Genomic DNA, 21,991 nt, shown 5'->3' with positions numbered 1-21,991 from the left:
TTCCAAAAAATTCGACGTGATCTAAAATCGACTTCATTTTGATCCCAATTCATTTCATATCATTAAAAATAATAAGGAAAAAGTTTTATTGAAAGGATTTGTCCACAAATATGGCGCAAGTTTCATCCTGTCGATGCCTCGTATCCTTTGATGAATCGTTACTCATCGTTTTGAACGTAGAGTTTCGAGAGTAAAAAATGATGCGAGTAGTTATCATTAATTGTAATTAACCAATTAAAGAAAATCACCAAATTTGCATTTTGCAAATAACCAGGACAAAAGATTTTTTCATAATTGTCCATGTTAATTCGATAAGGAGTGGAAATAATGAATTGCTCTTGGTTCAAACAAATCCTCACAATATAATTCTTATTGAAGAAAATGTTTTCAATACAAAATCAACTTTGATTATGAAAGAAATCCATACCAAACTGTGTTAGATTTTCTTGAAGTCGTTCAACTGGTCTTGAACAGCAAAATGTTACAAAGTTGAGTTTATTTTAAGTGCGGTACAGAGATAATCTTTTGAACCAATTAGGTTCGAATAGTTAGAATGAAGAGCGTGTTTGTTGTGTAGGGAATCGGTGAAGTAAAGTGAAAAATACATTAAATTGGTTATACATTAAAGGAACCAGAGGCTTGTTCGCAAATTTCGATAAAATGAAATGCTGGGCTTTCTATTGTTGTCGTTATTATTTTATACACTATCGAGGCTATATTTCCATTGTAAACTTCAGTCCCACTTAACAAATTTGAAAATTTATATCGAAACTATTCTTAGTCATCTAACGTCTTTCCTCGATTCTGAGCTTCATACCGCCAAGCGGCATTTGTAGAAAATTTCCGGTGTCCATGACCAAGGGTGATTTCGTGTCGGGTCCTGGCTTCAAACGATACTTCGAAAGCAGGGTGATCAGGCCGATTTTTGTTTGAAGAAGACCGAACCTCATGCCTGCAAAGAGGTCAGAAGGGACTCAGTGCACTTGTCTAACGAGAAAAGTACACGCATTCGGGGTGACCGATTTTTATGAAATTTGAACTGGTGAAACTAGATCGAATTTCGTTAGACTCGTATTTTTTCTGTCCCATGAATAACGTTTCCTGAGAAATCACATATATTATTCATGTACTTGTATTTTCTTCATCGCCTCTCGTTTAAAAACTCGCTGTCAAATTTTTATGAACAATGATTAATTGAACCGAGCTACCAAAAAATAAAGTAATATAACAAAATGGATTCTTTTATGTTTTTCTGTCCTGGTTCAATCAATCATTGCTTACAAAAGTCAGTACTGTAAAAGAAATGAGGACATTATGGTCATGTGATACTCCTTTTTCAGTAAAAAAAACTGTCTATACTATACACATCTAAGTCCCTAAGGTGTACACATAACAATAAATAAAAAATGAAAAATATTTCAATAACTGGTAGCGACTTCTCAATATTGTTTTTATGCTCTGCGCTTCGACGAGAATTTTTTTTCTGATTCAGCTACGAGGTTCGAGGCAAGAGGCAATAAAAAAAAAATGCAACTTCAAAATGAATTAAATAAAAGATTACAAAACTACGTGACTTGTGACGGAAGACCGCGAGTTGAGCACAAGAAAACATTCTGAAAAAATCCATTTCTTGATCCATAATCAATTATCTGCTTATCTGTTTTCAGAGACATGCTGCAATACGCCTGGTTCGCAGCAAAATTAACCGAATCTAGAATAGTTTTCACGAATATCAATGAATTATTTTCCTCGAATAATAGACAAAGTCGTACATATATGATGCGTATGCAGTACTTACATTATTATGTGTTTGTTTTAAATGCTTTTACCATGATCATTACTCGCGCACGTGTACCAATGCTGTTTCTGACAAAGATTGGTACTTTGCAGAGCCTTTGATAACGTATGATTAATGATAATACCCGCATTATATCATTTGTTTGATTGATATGTCCATCCAGGACATTCTGCAGGAGGGAAATAATTGCATTAAAATGTACATGATGGTAATAAAAATACAAATAAAGAATCCAAATGATTTTTTAAATAAACTCCACGTGATATCTCAGGAATCGTCGGCCATGTGACGGAAAATAATACGGCTTCAATGAAATTCGATTTAGTTTCGCCATTTCAAATTTTACCGAATTCGGTCACCCCGGATGCGTCTACTTCCCTCGTAAGTCGGGATGGCCGTTAAAACTCACCGATACAATTCCTGGGCCCTTCGCCAAACGGTAGGTAAGCATAACGATGTCTCTTGGCGATGTTCTCTTCGGTGAAACGTTCCGGGTCGAATTTCTCTGGGGAAGGATAAATTTCGGGGTCCCAGTGGATTCCCAATACTGGGAAAAGTATCGGGGTTCCAACTGGAACGACGAATCCGGTCCCAGGCAACTCGACTTCCCTGTTGCACTCCCTGTTCAGGACTGGGACGGATGGATACTTCCTGAGCGTTTCTGTAAACGTGGATCATGAAAGTTTGGTCGAGAAAGAATCGAGTGATCCATATTGCACTAGAATAACTGTTTTCAAATTCTCATCGTTCACTGACCTGAAACCACTTTGTGAAGATAGGTCATTTCCATGATGGCGTCGTACGTCAAACCCCCGAACTTCTCCAGCACCCTGTTCATTTCCTCGGCGAGTTTATCCTGGATGTCTTGATTCATTGCCATCTCGTAGAGGCAGTGAGTCGCGGTCGATGAAGACGTCTCGAAGCCGCCAACCCAGAATACGAAGGCCTGTGCAGCTCCTTCCAGCATGGTGATCTTATCGTTTGCAGTCACTGCAGCGTTGCCAGATAAGTTTTAAACTTCCTAAACTTCCTCTTCCTCAGACACTCGAGAAGTAAGTAATCAGTCGCCTACCTGAATCCTGCTGCGTGTCCTTGCCATCGTCAGAGTTGACGTAGCCCTTGGTCAGCAGCTGGATAACGAGGTCCATGAAGTCCTTTCGAACCACATTATTCGCCGTTCTATATTCGACGGTGTCCTTGAAGGCGTTTATTATGAAATTGGAAGCGCCTTCGTCGATAAACTTGATGTTGAACATCATCATTATCGACGGACACAGTGCCATCATGGTGTTTTTTACTGGTTGAGGCTGGAGGAATTTACGGCCCCATGCGCGAAACTCTGCTTCCGGGTTCTCCAGGCTATTACACTCGATCCCGAAAGCGACTGAGGCGATTACATCAGTGGAGAATCTGTACTCGGGAATCAGAACTGACGAGGATAATTTTGCTAGGAGTAGTGAAAATCACGATCAGTATAAATCTACGTCAATCTTCAGTCTGGATCGTCGAAATTCTGATCATTCAAAATTTTTACTGGCTAAAACTGACGAAAAGCAATAATCTTTGTATCGATGTAATTGATTCCAAAGAATTTTCATTTCGCATCTAGGCATGTAATCCAAAATAACTCTTAGAAAATTAGAATCATGTAGACTGATGAGACCATTCATAATAATCGGTCCGAATTTTTCGCGCGTTCTCCATCTTAGACCACTCACTGTACTCGTGTCGACGAATTAATTAGACCCACCTGGCCATGAGATCCTTGACCTCAACGAGGTCGCTCTGGCTGGACTCCTCGGCTATCTGCTTGCTGAGGTTATCCGCAATTGCCTTCACCGTGGTGAACATGTACTTTATTTTTCCAGTCGTGAATATTGGCGTGAACTTAACCCTGAGCTGCCGCCATTTCGGACCACCAAGCAGGAACAGGTTACCTGACATTGGGTCAAGCTGTTCGTTGTGATACATGCCGCGATCCTGGAACGCCGTGAACTCCTTCGTCATTATGAATCGAATGATCTCAGGGTCGCAGACCACGAGGTTCGGTATGTGGAACGAGTAGACTCCGAAGATGCGGTTCTTCCTGAACTTTAAATATAGGTCGCGCATCAGTTGCCCTGCAAGACGCAAGTGATAAACATCCAGTTCATGGAGGGGACGTTTTTCTCCTATAAATTAAATTTTTTTAACCCATTCTCCTTACCCACAGACTTTTTTGCTGTTAAGACCGGCCATATAACACCAAACGGAACCATAGGTTCAGACTGCGCGATTCCCTTTGAACTCCAGTAATGGTATGCGACATGTTTTAAGTAAAGATATATCGCAAAAGAGATCGCAATTATCGTTCCCAGAAGCTGAAGAAGAAAGTTTGCTGAAATAAGCCCCATCGTATCACGAACTTATCAGGGGTTCCCCTGACTTAGGATATTCAAAGATTTGTTTTGCCCACCGCACAATCTGAAATCATAGATCATCATTCTCTTGATGGATTTATGAAGATCCTAATAAATTCACATGCATTATTTATTCGTCACATTATTCACACTTCGTATCAGGAATTTATGGTGATTTCCTTTTACTTACCATCACTTTTGGGTGTTAAAAGTATTGGCTCTCGTCAAAAATCATCTTTTCTAATTTCAACGTATTTTTATTTTTTCTAACCTCTAGAATCCGAGCAATGTGTTTTTACGGTATGGGCATTGAAAAGTCCACTTTTTGTGGCAGTTTTCGTTCCGTAAAGTGACCCTTTATACGGCAGCGAACAAAGTTGCGGAATAAAGTCTTTATTCCGCAGTTTTGATGCGCAGTTCGAAGTGCGCATCCCGAACTGCCGAATAAAGTAGCTTCGTCGAACAGATCGCGACATAACCTCACTCTTTGTTTTGCTTTTCAATGCCCGTACCGTAAAAAATATTGTATGTGGTATGCCCGTAAACCGTTTTTTGGCTCGGATAATTTCAGTACTAGTTTGCGGCTCGCTTTCGGCTCGCCTTCAGCTCGTTCTGAAATCTTTATCCTTGCCAAAAAAAAAAAAAACAGGAGGTTTACGGGCATGCCGCATAAATAGCTATTTTAGAGAGTGTCGGTATGTGCGAAAAACTCCAGGAATGATCTTGGAAATGGCTAAATGAAAAAATCTGAAATTTACAGGATCTTTGTACCAAATGATGGGCATGAAAAATTCCTACGTCTCGGTCAATTTAAAGCTCCGATTGGACCGGAAATTAATCGATTTCCAATGTACAACCAACGAACCTTTACTCTTTCCTCTTTATTACTTCTTCCAAATAATCGATTATGTTTCACCGAGTTAATTTACTTGTTTCAAGAAAAATTTATCAATTTTTTGCTCATCAGAAATTTTTTTTCCTTATTCTTCTTTCAATACTTTTTAATTTGCTGCTAAGTTCTATGAGTTCCAGATTTTTCATTCAGTCAAGAAGTTTCTCAAACAAACCGATGAACAAACTCTTTCGTGGTGAAAAATATTGCGAAAAAAACCTATTTTTAGGTGCGTCCATACTTAATAAGAAGAAAATCCAAAATGAGAAACGGTTGGCAAATATTCTTTTCGTTTAGAAGAATATGATTATATAAATAGCAAATCTAGTGTCAACTACTTTCTTAAATCAAGTACAAAATTCGTTTAATTTATACTCAATATTCTTTTTGTCCGAAATACTTAAATGTTCGGGGAAATTCAGTAAAAATCAATGTTCCATCTTTACAGATCGACATGTTTTTAAATACAATTGTTGACCGGTATGCTGCGGCAAGTCAGATTACATAACATGCAGCCAAACGTTGTTTCAAAAAACACTGTATGTACAATGAATATTTATAACAAATCACTTTCGATTTACTTGCTAAAACTCGGTCGATCTCCCATATAATTTAGAAGTTTATTTAAACCTACTTCATTTACTTCAAATATTTATTCAAGAGAAATAGAATTCGTTTACATCATATTACGAACGTTTTATTGATCAACAATTTCTTTCAAATCAACATAGAAAAATGCTCAACTTACGCGTAAGGTGAAATATTATCACAATCTGGACACGAATAGAACAGTTGTACCTAGCCAATGACCAGGACTATTGACGCAAGTGATCGCACTTGCGAATTCCGACTCAAATCCCCTCTCCTACATGCATGAGGAATCGGTGTGCTGAAAATTATGAGCTTCGTTGTGTCTATAAATTAGCTTGACCTTGGCGATGAAGTGCGTTACGCAACCAATGATCATTATCGCTTATCTATTACAAACGATAAACAGATATAACGAATAATAGCGAAGTCCAATTTTTTTAAATCCCACTGTCAAAGCATATGGAAGTATAAAAAAACCGTGCGGGAGGCATTCGATACTGGAAAAAAACCACATTTATGAATTTCACTTGTTTTTATTATGTCCTTTTAGCAGAACAAGTGTAAACCTCATGTTGAATATTACGTAATGCTGGCTGTAAATAACTGGAGATCATTCCGTAGTTTTTATAGTGTCAAGAATAATTCCAGAGACAAGAGTTGTTTTGTGCTGTGATTTTTTTTTTTTTTTGCATAATCCTTTTTCCATAAATTTAAATGGCTGAACACTGATGATGTTGATTGAACAACTTAGTCCACTGCCAGAAATGAAATCAAACCCGTCCATATCATGGTGTTCAGTGGTCCTGGAAGTTCTTGAGGTTCTGGAAATGTCCTTGAATTTTGATTGTCTTTAAAAAGTCCTGAAAACATCCTTGACTTCTTCTTGTGTCCTGGAAATATTCTATTTTTGAGGTTTTCTGCTAATGATACATTTTGTTTCCGTTCACCGAGTAACTATTTTCAAAGAGTGTTTTTTTTTTTTTTGTTTTCCGCAATGTCCTTGAATAACCTGAAATTGTCATGAAAATGTCCTTCAATTTGTTGAGGATTTTTTTTTCTGTACATCATCAACACGTAATAATGATGCATCGCACAAGTCAATAAAAATTTCTAATAATATTAGATTTTGAATCAAGGAGGTAAAGTTTTTTTAGACCAATTATTATTGCAAATGGAGTACAAAAAAGAAACACTTTTTACTTCTAATTTCAAGGCGTAAGAGTGCGCTTTTTTGTAGTGCCGCCAAAACGGTTATCTTACCTACGGAACGCAGTAAAAAAAAAAAAAAATTAACCTGCCGCGTACCTGCGTTACATAAATTCAATCGGTGATTCATAAAATAGTTAACAAACTGTGGCGGGAATATTCCTAAAAATTGGAGAATGAAATACCTACGATTAAAGATGGTAGACTTTTACTAATTGTGACATCCAATTCCATATCTCGTGTAAATAAAATGACAAGCAATTGTCATGATTGGGACTATTCGGAATTCATTACGCCTGTGAGCAAATCAATGTGGCCAAATAAATATAACATTGGTTTAAGTTGTAAACATATATATATATATATATATATATATGCTTGAGTAACGCTAAAGGCTAGTCATTTGCGATGTATGGTAATCAAATATCATGACATGGGTAACGATTGGTGTGCTCCATACATGATACGAATGTTCTTCTACGCACTGATGTGATGTAATGTATATAAATACCATTCAAGGTTAATATCGTCACTTTTGGAGAGGAAAAAAATCTAAATAGTAAGAAATGGAAGGATGTGTAATGAATTTTAATAACAATTGTCTGAAAGAGGTCAGTTTATTTTTGCAGTAGACAAGAGAATAAATAAAAAAGTTTCCCAGTATCTAGTAACGTTCTTCGACTCGTAGTGGCACTCCACCGAATGACATGAATAGGAAATTTCCGGTATCCACAGGTAGGGGTACTTTGGTTTCCGGTGCCAGTTTGAAACGATACTTGGAAAGCAGGGTGATGAGACTGATTTTCGTTTGGAAAAGGCCGAACCTCATACCTGTGAAAAAGTCAGAAGCTTGGTTGAAAAATATTACGTTCTTGTGGGTGAAACTGCCAAACAGCTCCTTGACATGCCTTACTTCGGAGGCTGGTTTCACTCCCTTGAAGTGTTCAATGGCAGATAAAAAACAACAAGAGTCGCTTAGTTTTTCGTCAACTATGACGTATTAAAAATGAAATCAAATCGGAGAGATTGACCGAGAATACCTTATTTGTTAGTCGAGATCGTAGTTGAAACTCACCGATGCAATTCCTGGGGCCTTCGCCAAACGGAAGATAAGCATAACGATGTCTCTTGGCGACATTCTCCTCGTTAAATCGTTCCGGATCGAATTTCTCCGGGTCAGGATAAATGTCAGGGTCCCAATGCATCCCCAACGTGGGAATGATTATCGGGGTTCCGGTTGGAACAACGAATCCAGTCCCTGGCAACTCGACTTCTCTGTTGCACGCTCTGTTCAGGACTGGGAAGGAAGGATATTTCCTGAGAGTTTCTGAAAAACATGGATCATGGACACTTTGGTATTAGGCGCGTCCGTAATTCAAATGGCATTTATAATTATTTTCAAATACTTCTAGTTGACTTAGGTACCTGAAACCACTTTGTCAAGATAGGGCATCTCTGCGATTGCATCGTACGTCAAACCTCCAACCTTCTCCAGAACAGTGTCAATTTCACTAACAAGTTTCTCTTGGATCTCCGGGTTCATCGCCATCTCGTACAGACAGTGAGTCGCAGTCGAAGAAGACGTCTCGAAACCGCCAACCCAGAATACAAAGGCCTGAGCTGCTCCTTCTAGCATACTGATCTTCTCACTGTCAGCCACTGGATCGTTAAGAAAGGTTTTCTAAAATCCTGCTCGACCAGAATCTTGCGAAAAAATAAACGATCATTCACCTGGATTCCGATTCGTATCTTTGTCGTCATCAGAGGTCACGTAGCCCTTGGTCATCAGCTGGATAACGAGGTCCATAAAGTCCTTCCGAACCACATTGTTCTCTGTTCTGTACTTGACGGTATTCTTGAAGGTCTTTATTATAAACTTTGTCGTACCCTCATCAGCGACCGTGAAGTTCAACAACGACATAAGTGTCGGGGATAACGACATCAACGTATTTTTCACGGGTTGAGGCTCCAGGAACTTCCGACCGAAGACACGAAATTCTGCTTCCGGGTTATCCAAGCTGTTGCATTCGATCCCGAAGGCTATCGAAGCTATTACATCTGTGGAAAACCTGCGTACATTGATCAGAAACGACGAACAGTTTAACTTGCGAGAACGGTTCTGAATTCCTTCAGTTCGGTGAAAAATTAGCAAGGTTTCCAAATTTGTGCTGACAGGAATTAACGACAAGTTATATTTTGGTAAGGATCTCATTTGTCAGAAAAAATCCTCTCGCGATATTTGAATACTACCAATCCCAGCAGACTTTTGGAAATTTCAAAAATCGGGACCAAAGTGTCTCGTTAATGAGAAAACCATTTCACTAAATTTTTTGAACCATCTCCATTTTCATTGGCAGTGCTCGTGTTGTTTCGACCTACCTGGCCATCAGATCCTTGACTTCTACGACACTGCTTTGTTCGATCTCTTCATGCATGCGTTTGCTAAGGTTGTCTGCTATTTCCTTGACCGTTGGGAACATCTGCTTTATTTTTCCCGTCGTAAAAGTCGGCGTGAACTTTGCTCTGAGGCGTTTCCACTTTGCACCACCAAGCAGGAACAGGTGGCCCGATATTGGATCCTTTTTTTGGTTGTGAAACATACCGCGGTCTTGGAAAGCCGTGAATTCTTTCGTCATTATAAACTTGATTATCTCGGGGTCGCAGACCATCAGTGTTGGCTTGTGGAACGAGTATAATCCAAAGATGCGGTTCTTCCTGAAGTTCAAGTACAGATCGCTCATCAGTTGACCTGTTACATTTCGATGATAAACTTTTCTGTCTCCTTTTCTCCCGTAAAATAAAAGCTTCAGACTTACCCACGGATTTCTTTGCTGTTAGGACTGGCCAAAGGCTACCGAACGGAACGGCAGGTTCAACCTGAAGGATTCCCTTCGAACTCCAGTAATGGTAAGCGACATGTTTCAAATAAAGATATATCGTACCAAAAATCGTAATTATTATTCCCAGGAGCTGGAGAATCAAGTTTGCCGAAACGATACCCATTGCTCTGGAAAATTTTTGGAATTGCGTTTGTTTTTTTTTGTTTTTTTTTTGGTAGATTTAAACAATTATTCATAATATTATTCGCATTATTTCTTCCTTGGTTCACAGTCACTCTCATTACCAGTGCTCTCTCTCATTTCTTCTGCTGGAATGGGGCAGTAGTTTTTCAACTTTATATGGGTCATTCCATACCAATTTGACGTGGGACCAACTCTTGACTTCTCGGAACTGGTCAGCGATTTTTAACATGATTTTTCTGACTCTCGAAGGCAATCAGTGTTATTTATCGTTAACAATTTTTGGAATAAACTTTTAGTATCGGAAATTTCCCAGAGTTAATCTATTAACTACAAAATCGCTGATCTGATCGAGACGAGAATCTAATCAGTTTCAATTTAATAAAAGCTCTGTAGATTAGATATACACAGTCACACACACACACACGTACATCTGTAAATTATAAAGTAGAAACTCGACTTTTTACTTTCGGGGTTATTATAATAACTACTCTTAATAAAAAAAAGCGGAAAGTTAGAAAAAAAGTCAATAATGAAATTGGCACGGAATTTCCTAACAATAACCATCCATAACTGTGTATGACCAGCCACATTTGACCACGCTTCTAAAATCGCCTGCTGAATTAGAGTAAATAAATTTGAAAGTTCGTGATAATCTCAAACTCGATCGATCCACTGTATAATTTTGAAGTTTCCTTCTCGTTATATTCTTCAAGTATTTATTCTCAATCGACAAAACTCATTTGCATAATATTTCATGCAGTTCATATTGTAAAACCATTTTTCAAACAACCTCTGGAAAAACAGCGAACTCACCCGTTAGTTGAAATCTTATTTGCAATGAAGACGTGGACCGAACAGTCGGGACTTGTGTTCTCGCGAAAAGACCATTTGGAAATGACCGTAATTTGATTGCGAATCCCCTCTCCGAATAAAGTTTGACAGAGGCGATGTAGCTACAGTTCCCAGTCTTATGTCACGAATAAATATAATCTTATCTGAAATGAACGGTAATTGAATATACATACAAAGCTACGAGACAATTTTTCACTCCTCAAAAAAAAAAAAAAAACAAACAAACGAACTCGCAAGTCTCCTCCTAAAATAGCAAGGAACCAAATTATTTTCACACATAGGGACTTAGTGCTTCTATCAAAACTTCAATTCAAATACTTCATTTTTATTTACTAAAGAATTAAAACAAAAATTCATGTACATTGTACTTTTATATACGAATTTGCGGGAACACTTACTGGCAAGATTGTTTATAAGATGCTTGATTTACTTGTTTCTCTTTTTCTTGATTCGTCGTTGAATATTCAACAAATCAAAGTATCGCAGTCAGTAAGAAAAATAATCGGCGAAGATGCGAATTCACGCATGCTGAGTCATGGTGACCAAAGGTATTCTCACACATCATCGGAGGTCTTCTCGTTTTTTAACGATCACTCTGGAAACGTAGCCAGTCTACTGACGATTACTCTAGGCATCTTGTTTTCATGGAAAATTCAGCACCGATGTCTTCAATTTTACGATACAGCTCGAATATTTAAAGATTTCTTTATGAAATTCTTTCACACTGGTTTTGAAATTTTCTAGTTTAGGAAAATCTGAATGAGATTAGAATGGTAGGGTGGCAGATGAAACGGAAGAATTTGAAATATGGATTTTGAACAGGATTGGCGGTTCACAGATTCTGGAGGGTTTAAGGCTAAAACCATGTTTTACATCATTTGATTTTGATATTGAAAAATTGCACATATTTGTGCGTTTTATTACTAAAATTCTTGTTCTTGCGTTTGATCTGAGCATGTTTTAAAGAAAGCTCAACTTTGGCTTAACTGTATCGTGGCATCGCCTTTCGGTATGAAATTTTTTTTTAATGGTCTCCTAGCATACCAAAATACTGTTTTTAGTCATTTTAAATACGGCCAGTAAGCGCGTTACGCTCCAATGTCTAAAATGATCATCTACGTCATAAACGGAGTCGGATGACCAAATTGATAAAAAAAAAAAAAATTCTACTTATCAACGTCATCTGGGGAATTTTAGTGAAATAATTTATTTTTTCTCAATTTGTTTATTCTACTCCTTTTCTAACATATGAGAACACAGTTCCATGTAGAATTTTCCGTTCTTTACGATGGTCAAGTCATTTTTTATCTATCGATAGCAGTTTTTGAGAAAAATGTGAAATTTGGCTGTTTCCTCAAAACTGCGAATATGCGGTTTAAAAATGACTTCAGATTTTGATTCCTGAGGGTCGAAATCCCATATAAACAAAAATGCAGCCACGAGGCGAATATTTTCGATTATCGTCGGGTTAATAATTCGTTCGAACGCGTTCAACCTCCATACCTCCCAAACTTCAACTCATACTTGACGAACTCTACAACTGTAGGAGCAAAAACTGTCGCTTCAGCTACCAATTGATCTACCAATATGAATCTCAGTCGTACTATAGGTAACTGAAACACTTGTTTTCGGTATCTCAGTATTGTCATTTGCATACAGTTCGAAAATCAGGCGGGATGCTATCGGACGGAGGGGTTAAATTTGTTGGCAGTTTTAAAAATTCGCACGAATTGAACGGTCAGCGAAAAATATTTGAAACTCTTACTTTTCATTTCAGGGTCAACTGATCTAATAATTTCATACGGTATTGGCCGTTATACTATATGACGGAAATTTTAGTTGATGGGTACTGAGAAATAGCAAGAATGTAAGGAACGACGTAAGTTTGCTTTTGCACCACATTTATTTTCCGAAATCACAAAGTCTTTGAAAAACATACACCATGAAGTATACTTAACGAAGAGAAGGTGAGCTATTGTTTCAGTTGATTCATTTTGTTTCTCTACCTTTTCTCAAGACGTAGCGTCACTTTACCATAGGGAACAAGAAAAAAAGTTGCTGCGTCGGGAAGTAGGGGAATTTTGGTGTCAGGTCCTGGCTTGACACGATACTCGGAGAGCACAGTGATGACAGCAATTTTCGTTTGAAGAAGCCCAAACTTCATGCCTGTTAAAGATACAGAATTGACTCAGCGAAAATGTATCCAAGTTGGGAAAGCGGTCGAAACTCACCGATGCAGTTTCTGGGCCCTTGGCCAAACGGAAGGTAAGCGTATCGGTGTCGCTTGGCGATATTTTCTTGGTTAAAACGCTCGGGATCAAATCTCTCCGGTTCGGGGTAAATTTCAGGGTCATGGTGGATACCCAACACCGGAATGACTATCGGGGTTCCGACTGGGACGACAAACCCGGTCTCGGGAAGCTCGACTTCCCTGGTGCACTCCCTGTTCAGGATCATGAAGGTTGGGTACTTTCTGAGGGTTTCTGTGAGGAAAAGTAAATCTTTGATGATAGAAAAACATGTGACTTATTGGAACTACTAGAATAAATATTCTTAAGCTCTTTTTGATTATTGACCTGAGATCACTTTATCAAGATACGTCATTTCCATGATGGATTCGTATGATAAGCCACCGAACTTCTGTGACACACTGTTGATTTCATCGGCAAGCTTCTCTTGGATATCCTGATTCATCGCCATTTCATACAAGCAGTATGTGGCGGTGGTAGAAGACGTCTCGAATCCGCCAAACCAGAAAATGAAGACCTGAGCCGCTGCTTCCAGCAAGGTGATCTTCTCAATGCCGGTCACTAGATGGATATGAATTACTCTTCGGATTTCTGCTTCTGTCGACCCTCAAAAAAGAAAGAATCAATCGCTCACCTGGATCCTGTGGCGTGTCTTTACCGTCGTCAGAGTTCACGTAGCCTTTGGTCATCAGCTGGATGACCTGGTCCATGAAGTCATTTCGAACGACATTATTGGCCGTCCTGTATTCGACAGTGTTCTTGCAGGCGGTTATTACATGATTTGAAATTCCATCGTCAATGTACTTTATTTTCAACATCTTCATCACCGGTGGACACAGAACGATAAGTGCATTCAGCACTGGTTTAGGCTCCACGAGCTTTCGGCCCCAGAAATGAAACTCGGCTTGCGGATCATCCAGGCTGTTGCTTTGAATCCCAAAGGCAACCGAGGTGATCACATCTGTCGAAAACCTTTTAGCGTGATGCAATGAAAAACGATCGGTAATTATCCATCGACTAGAGTTTTAAATAGTCTTACACTATGCCAACCATTATGCCCAATTTATACATGTACAATATTTATAACATAACCGCAGAAATTTTGAGGTACTAAGAATTCGCGCCGGTCAGGAGTTTCAGAAGGTCAAATTTTCCAGTAAACCGTATGGATTGCAAAAAATTCTCGCAAACCATACAAACCACTCTGAGTGAAAATCAAAAAACTTTTGATAATTGAAGCGATTGATAATGTTCACCGGTTAGACTAATGAAATTCTGAACAATCGTTGATGATGAGTGTGTCATCATTTTCCAAGTGACAAGTCAACAAGAACGCGTGTCGATGTTTTCATTAGACCCACCTGGCCATGAGATCCTTGACCTCAACGAGGTCGCTCTGGCTGGACTCCTTGGCTATCTGCTTGCTGAGATTATCCGCAATTGCCTTCACCGTGGTGAACATGTACTTTAATTTCCTAGTCGTGAATGTTGGCGTGAACTTTGTCCTGAGGTGCCGCCATTTCGAACCACCAAGCTGGAACAGGTTAGCTGTCAGTGGCTCAAGCGTTACATTGGAATACACGCCGCGGTCCTGAAACGCCGTAAACTCCTTCGTGAGTATAAATCGAATGATCTCAGGATCGCAGATTACGAGGTTGGGTATGTGGAACGAGTAGACTCCGAAGATGGGGTTCTTCCTGAACTTCAAATAGAGGTCGCGCATCTGTTGACCTGCAAGACGCAAGCGATGAATATCCGAACCGTGTCTGAGATTTTGCTTTTTCATGGAATGAAAATTCCTCAACTGAATCACCTTACCCACGGACTTTTTTCCTCTAAGGACTGGAAATAAGCTGCCAATCGGGACGACAGGTTCGGCCTGCGCGACTCCTTTAGAACTCCAGTACTGGTAAGTGACATGTTTCAAATAAAGATATGCCGCAACGAGGATCGCAGTTATCAGTCCCAGAAGCTGGAAGAGCACGTTCGCCGAAATGAGCCCCATAGATCCAAAAACTAATCAGGGATTCCCCTGACTGCAAGGCTATTCCTGGACTTATATTGCTGATCGCTCAACCTGAAATTACACCTCATCGTTGAATTGTCTAATAGAGACTTTCATCGAATTCCCCTATTGTATTTGAATCTTGTTAACTTTATTTTTACTCAGATTATGTATCATTTCTCTATATCACTACTGTAATTAGCAACAATTTCAAGGGTGTATTTTACATAGAGGCTGATTTATCAGATAGCGCTGAAATTTTAACTTCATGCCGATCGAATATCATTTTTACGAAAAATACCGAAAGGCGTCTTGACTGTATGTTTAATTGAATAATTAGCAAGGGATCAAAGCACAATTTTTGTTTGTGTGGGTCCAATGAGTTGTGTTTTATTGTTACATGATTGTTGTTAAGAGATTGTTGCCGGATTACTTAGAAGGTATTTGATCTGGACTGCAGAGCTACAGTTTTTGGGATCACATTTGTGTAGGATACAATGCCACACATTTTCATTCCGACTATGGTCTATAAAATTTCAACAAGTTTTAAATATTCCTCTTACAATTTAACAACACACGATTAGTACGGCATTAGCGATGCGCACTCCGACGATATTTCGAAAATATGGTTCGGTCGTAAATGAATGGGGGGTAACGATTGCAATAACAGACCTGAGTTTCGTTATCGTGACAGACATTGTTAATAGTCTTTTAATGACGAGTTAATTATTGCGTATAGTCGAAAGTGAGTCTACGTAATATTACTCGTGTCAACACATTTTACGATCACAGCAACTATCTTAATGCAACGCGGAAGTGTTACGACTTTTTTTGATTTCGTATTTTAACAGTCGAGGAAAAATTAATTGGCAATATTTTTTCTCTTCACTTTGGAACAAAATTGAAACAGATACTATAGATTGGAATCCGGTACTATGTAACATTAGGATGGCGCAAAAAAGCGGCTATTTTTTTTTTTTTTTTTGAGTCTCGTGTGACAAAATGTTAGTTTTCGATATTTTAAGAGCCCACTCCGAAGGACAGCTTAAGAAAAAAAAAATTTAAGAGGTCGCTCCAAATTTTTTTAAATCTCAAAAATCGTCAAAAATTAAATTAAAAAAATTATATTTTCAGTTTTTCGTTTTATTTTTAATTCATGCCGTGATGTATTTTTATATATTTTTTCTCATCAAATGAAAGAAAAAAAATTTATGAAATTTCAATATGAACATCAAAAAGTCGCTCGAAAAAATCTAAAGAAATGCACGAAAAAATTTAAAAAAATTACGAGTGACCTTCCAAAATTCAAATTCTGAACTGAAACTTTCGAAAACTTATTTTTTTTTTGTCTGTAAAATTATACCGTAACGAGATAAGAAATTTAGAAAAAAAACTTCGGCTTTTGACGATTTCTGACGTTTTAAAAAATGTGGAGCGACCTCTTAAAAATTCATTTTTGAGTTGTCCTTTGGAGTGGGCGCTTAAAACATCAAAAACTTACATTATATCACACGAGACTAAAAAAAGACAATGATCGGTTTTTTTTGCGACACCCTAATGTAACATTGTTCATGCATAAAGGTATATCTGTTATACCTCAATCGAACGGAGTCAGAGTCAATCGCAATCTACTTTTGCAATTATCACTTTTTATCGGAAGGTTTAAATATGATTGATAATCACTTTTGAATAATCTGAGCCACGCGTAAAGGGTGGAAATCTTTTTTCATCGATATTTCCTGTGAAACATCGCAGAGTCGAGAGAACCTGATCAACTGTTTAGCACACAAATGAAAATGGCAAATCCCAACTTTAGAAAACGGTTCGAAAAAGGATCCGAACTCTAACTAGGTTAATTTAGAATAACGTCCTCTTCTCAAGATTAGAACAGACTCATCATATCAGATCTCACAAATTCCATTTTCTACATAATTGCAAGTGGAGACCACAGTGCAGAAATAAAACCATTACTGTAAAAAAAAATTAAAAATTAAATTTATTTTCATCGATTTTCTTTGTGAAAAGTTATATAGAATATTTTCTAACGTGTGGAACAAATTTTTCATTATACTGTATCGAATCTCATAAGAGTTTGGTTCTTTCTAATTGTTCAAGTCAGGCAATTTTAGGAGGTCGCTCCAAAACGTAATAAACTATCCTTTTCCAATCTCAATCACAACGTACCTCTTATGTGGAATGCCGACCTCTTCACTCGGCATACGAGTCGTAGTTTTGATGATAGTTGAACTATTTTATCGTCGGTGATAGGTTTTCAAAATTTACGATTTCTTGTAAATGAGGATCGGATTTGTCACAATTTTCGTGAAGGCATGTGACCTGGACTACGGCTAGATGTGGAGTGAAGTTGCCGATCGTCTATGTCACTGTACGCAACGAATTCCTGACATAACAAATTAGTAGATTCTATACTAATCACCAGACTGTAGTTGCAACATCCAAATTAGCTAAGGATACCGAAGAACCTGCCCTGGAATATCCGAAATATGATGTGATGTGCGGCTGAAAATATTCATACTGCACCAGATTTAAAATGTTATTACAATTCGTAGGATGGATAATGATAAGAAACAGAGATTCTCCAAATACACAATTTTATTTTAAGTAAGTTTATTTTTACACCTCAAGAAAAAAAAGAAGTCTCTTAATTAAAAAATTTCCAGAAGGCATATTCAAATGTACGATAAAGAAATTATTTCCATTCATATAACTCTCTTTTCGACACGTAGCGTCACGTCACCATGCGGAAGTAAAAAAAAGCTTCCTGCTTCCGAAGGTAAGGGCACTTTAGTGTTGGGTGCTGGTTTGAAACAATACTTTGATATCAGTGTGATGATACCGATTTTGACTTGCAGAAGACCGAACATCATGCCTGTAAAAGTTGCAAGTATAACTTAGCGGACGTGCATCCGCAGTATCAAGATTGCAGTTGATACTCACCGATGCAATTCCTGGGCCCTTCACCGAACGGTAGGTAAGTGTATCGGTCTCTCTTGGTGATGTTCTCCCTGCTGAAACGTTCGGGGTCGAATTTCTCCGGGCCAGGGTAAATGTCGGGGTCCCAGTGGATCCCCATCACTGGAATCACTATCGGGGTTCCGGTTGGTACGATGAACCCGGTATCAGGCAGCTCAACCGCTCTGGTGCACTCGCTGTTCAGGATCATTAAGGACGGATACTTCCTGAGCGTTTCTGTGAAATGTGGGTCATGGACTGGATGATCAAAATCGCACGAAGATAACTATTCGTTAATTGTTCTCGTCCACTGACCTGAAACCACCTTATCAAGATAGGGCATTTCCATGATGGCATCACACGTCAAGCCTTCGAACTCTTGTAATACGGTATTAATTTCTTCGGCAAGTTTTTCCTGGATGTCCTGATTCATAGCCATTTCATACAGGCAGTATGTGGCGGTGGTAGCAGACGTTTCGAATCCAGCGAGCCAGAAGACGAAAACCTGAGCCGCTGCTTCCAGCATGGTGATCTTCTCAGTGGATGCAGCTATTAGATCTTTGCAAAGTATTTGCCGAATTATCACTTTTCGAGACCATCGAGAAAATGAGTTAACATTTGCCTACTTGGATTCTGCTGGGTTTCCTTGTCGTCGTCGGAATGTACGTAGCCCTTGGTCATCAGCTGAATTACCAGGTCCAGAAAGTCCTTTCGAACCACGTGATTGGTTATCCTATGAGCAACAGTATCCTTGACGATACTTATTATGAAATTCGAAACGTCTTCGTCGACGTACTTGACGTTGAACATCTTCATAAGCGATGGACACAGTGTGAACAGTGCATTCTTCACTGGTTGAGGCTTAAGGAACTTCCGGCCCCAAGCACGGAAATCCGCTTCCGGGTTCTCCAGGCTCTTGCATTCAATCCCGAAGGCAACTGAGGCGATCACATCCGTCGAATATCTGCAATCATTAATGAATTTAACACTAGGCAGACCAATTCGCCGAATTTTTCCAACCAAATTGTAGAAATTTCAAAGTATTTAAAAGTTCAAACTCTTCAGTATTACCAAAACGTCGAATCGTCGCTTGTATCGGTATCTTCTTGTAAATTTTTTCTGCAAAAACCTGTAAACTTTCATCAACTGTAAAACTCAAGCACGGGAGTAAAACAAATGATTGATCATAGTAATAGAAAAATGTGAAAGGTAAAAGGCGTGACAACTCGACGTGGTGAAATTCTAAGTAATGCTCAATCTCAACTTTGTAATCCAACTCTATTTTTGAATACGCACTAACATCAACGCTCGTCGATTATATACTTCCAATCACCCCACCTGGCCATGAGATCCTTGACTTCGACGAGGTCGCTCTGGCTTGTATCCTTGGCCACGCGATCCCGAAGATTATTTGCGATTTCTTTTACTGTCGCAAACATGTACTTGACTTTCCCCAACGAGAATGCTGGCGTAAATTTTACCCTTAGCCGCCGCCATTTTGATGCATTAACCAGAGACAGGGTACCCGTCAATGGATCAATCTTCTCATTGCAATACATGCCGCGGTCTTCGAACGCTGTGAACTCTTTCGTCAACACGAACCGGATTATCTGAGGGTCACAGATCACAAGTCTGGGCTTGTAGATAGAGTAGATTCCGAAGATGCGGTTTTTCTTGAACTCTGAATACAGTTCGTGCATCAGTTGACCTGGAACACGCGAACGATAAGTATTCGTAGCATACAAAAAAGCAATTGCTTAGCATATTTAATTTTCCTTACCCACTGATTGTTTTACAGTGAGAACTGGCCATAGGCTCCCAAACGGAATAAAAGGTTCCGATTGCACGATTCCTTTTGAACTCCAGTAACGGTAAACGACATATTTCAAGTATAAATATATTCCACCAGCTACCGCAATTATTGTTCCCAAAAGCTGAATAATCAAACTTGGCGAATCAAGTCCCATCGTTTTACAAACTCGTCAAGAATTTTCCTGACCTGAGATATTGATGGATTTACACTGCAGATTGTGCAACCTGATATTTGATTCCATCGTCAGGTTGATGTATTCAAGATTTTCGTTCATACGCCCTTCCAAGATGTTTTTTTAACGGAGTTGGCGAGAAATTTTATCGTACCATAATCTAAGAGAGAGAGCATTTAATTCGTTTTTAGAAATTCCCCCAGCAATTTTGAAAAATTCTCAGGATCAAGGAGTGGAGGACTCAGTGTGGTGCATAATCAGCTGCCCCCCCCCCCCCCCCCCTCCCGGAACTAAAGTCTAATGACATTTAATGATTAGTAGTGTTTTCAACAATCGCATAATAACGCCCCGATTTTGAAGAAACAATTTTGAAAAATTTCGCTATCGATCTTATGGGAAACATATTTTGTTACATAACGATATACTAAATTTCGTCAAAATTGATTTCTTGGTATTCCCCGACTCATTATGACAAAATTGAGGTAGTAAAATCGAACCGTTACTAAAAATATGTTTTTCTCGTGAATGAGGTACAGGCCGCCAGAGTAATAACTCACTTAAGTTCCTCATGGTGCATACATTGCTGATGATATTATAACGACGTGTCTATCAATACGTGTAATCGAAAAGCAAAAGGGGGGGGGGGGGGGGGATCCATCTTATTTCACTTGACCTCAAAACACACGTATTTTTTTCTACCTTCTAACTCTGGAGTGGGGTTGATAACGACCCCATGCGTTTCTTGTTCGTAAAATTGTTCTAAAAGTAGTAGAGTTCTGTAGTGGAACTCGTAAATACATGAATCGTTTAATTTTTTTCATTTTTTGATAAAGAAACGAATGGTGAAGAGCAAATTGAATTTTATTCATGTTTAAGTGGTGAAAAAATTTAAATAGGTAACCAAAAGTGCTAAAAACGGCAAAAACGTTATTTTTCGAACAAAATCTCGTATCTTTTGTTTTAATGAACCGATTTTCGAATTTCAAACGCGACTTTGCAGAGGATGCATCAGACTATCTACGAAAAAATACTATTCTTATGGTTCATTAAAACAGTACATTTACTTCGGTTTATGAAAATGGTGAAAATACGGAAATACGAAAAAATTCAATAAAAACGTAATAAAAAGAAGCATTTGTGAAAAGTTTTCGCCTATTTTCAAGATTTTTCATTTGAAAAGTAGTATACAATTAGTATTAGTAAATTAAGGAAGGAATCGTATAACTCATTCGACTGCACTAGCGCAAAGGCAATAATGCACCGTTGGATGTTCCTTGCAGAGGACTAAGTTGTTTCTTTCAGACATTCCTAGCGTAAAAAAATAGGACGCATCCTATACAAAGTCACTGATTCACATGAAAAAATAAAGAAGTTCACATTTTTTACAAAGCGTTCAAGTTCACGGATAAAATCTCTTCAGTATATAAAGTATATGGCTTTATATAATATGGTATATTACTGCTCAAATCACGTAATAAAAAGGCAAATATTTTTATTTGAGTAAAAAAAGTAATATTTACCCACTGAAAACGGCAGCCTTAGAATGGGGTTGTTAGCGACCCCAGTTGATTTTTTTGGATTGTTCTGCGCAATGACCAGCAAGCAACTGATGCTCCCGCCGACTCAACCTCACTGCCGAATAATAAAAACGAATTGTGATCACGGTCCTCAGTCGGTAATGTCAATTTTTAGCTTAAGAGAGCAGGTTGGCAGTCGGCGGGGGTCGTTTACCACATGTTCTTGGGTTCAAATGGTATTTGCACAGCTAAGCGTGGTAGTGCTGTAACTTTCAAGTTGATTGATGATTATTTAAATAAAAAATAGCTTTCCCCTTAGTTTTCGGAACTTCTACAATGAAATCATAACGAATTGCTTTACTACTGACTACTGTGAACAAATCAGCACGGCCGAATACGCATAACCGTGGTTTAAATTGTATAATTGACGGTGACTGTCAAGACTAATCACTTGCATATTTTTAATTGTACACCTAGTTTTGTGCTGTTATTAGTATTGAC

At 38.5% G+C, this 21,991-nt stretch overlaps 3 protein-coding genes across 3 annotated transcripts; all 3 read right to left on the bottom strand.

Annotated features, from left to right (window-relative positions):
* Positions 1-752: 752 nt before the first annotated feature.
* LOC124414469 lies at positions 753-9,906 on the bottom strand. The gene is made up of 12 exons (XM_046895417.1): positions 9,703-9,906; positions 9,266-9,635; positions 8,618-8,955; positions 8,312-8,545; positions 7,962-8,213; positions 7,553-7,717; positions 4,005-4,202; positions 3,549-3,918; positions 2,871-3,208; positions 2,555-2,788; positions 2,208-2,459; positions 753-952 (listed from the first exon to the last, which is right to left on the bottom strand). The coding sequence occupies exons 1-12, from the start codon at positions 9,887-9,889 to the stop codon at positions 786-788; spliced, it is 3,105 nt and encodes a 1,034-aa protein (XP_046751373.1). The 5' UTR covers positions 9,890-9,906; the 3' UTR covers positions 753-785.
* A 3,382-nt stretch (positions 9,907-13,288) lies between these two features.
* On the bottom strand, positions 13,289-13,728 carry LOC124414551 (cytochrome P450 6a2-like). Its single transcript, XM_046895516.1, has 2 exons — positions 13,645-13,728; positions 13,289-13,571 (listed from the first exon to the last, which is right to left on the bottom strand). Exons 1-2 carry the CDS (start codon positions 13,718-13,720, stop codon positions 13,330-13,332), a joined length of 318 nt encoding a protein of 105 aa, XP_046751472.1. The 5' UTR covers positions 13,721-13,728; the 3' UTR covers positions 13,289-13,329.
* A 4,007-nt stretch (positions 13,729-17,735) lies between these two features.
* Positions 17,736-19,955, bottom strand: LOC124414468 (cytochrome P450 6A1-like). Its single transcript, XM_046895416.1, has 6 exons — positions 19,769-19,955; positions 19,327-19,696; positions 18,615-18,952; positions 18,304-18,537; positions 17,974-18,225; positions 17,736-17,905 (listed from the first exon to the last, which is right to left on the bottom strand). Exons 1-6 carry the CDS (start codon positions 19,953-19,955, stop codon positions 17,736-17,738), a joined length of 1,551 nt encoding a protein of 516 aa, XP_046751372.1.
* Between the last annotated feature and the right edge of the window lie 2,036 nt (positions 19,956-21,991).

The sequence above is a fragment of the Diprion similis genome, chromosome 14 (genome assembly GCF_021155765.1).
Source record: "Diprion similis isolate iyDipSimi1 chromosome 14, iyDipSimi1.1, whole genome shotgun sequence".
In the NCBI taxonomy this organism is placed as follows: domain Eukaryota; kingdom Metazoa; phylum Arthropoda; class Insecta; order Hymenoptera; family Diprionidae; genus Diprion; species Diprion similis.
The sequence above is the reverse complement of the archived record's forward strand: the minus strand, read 5'-3'. Positions and strand labels throughout refer to the sequence as shown.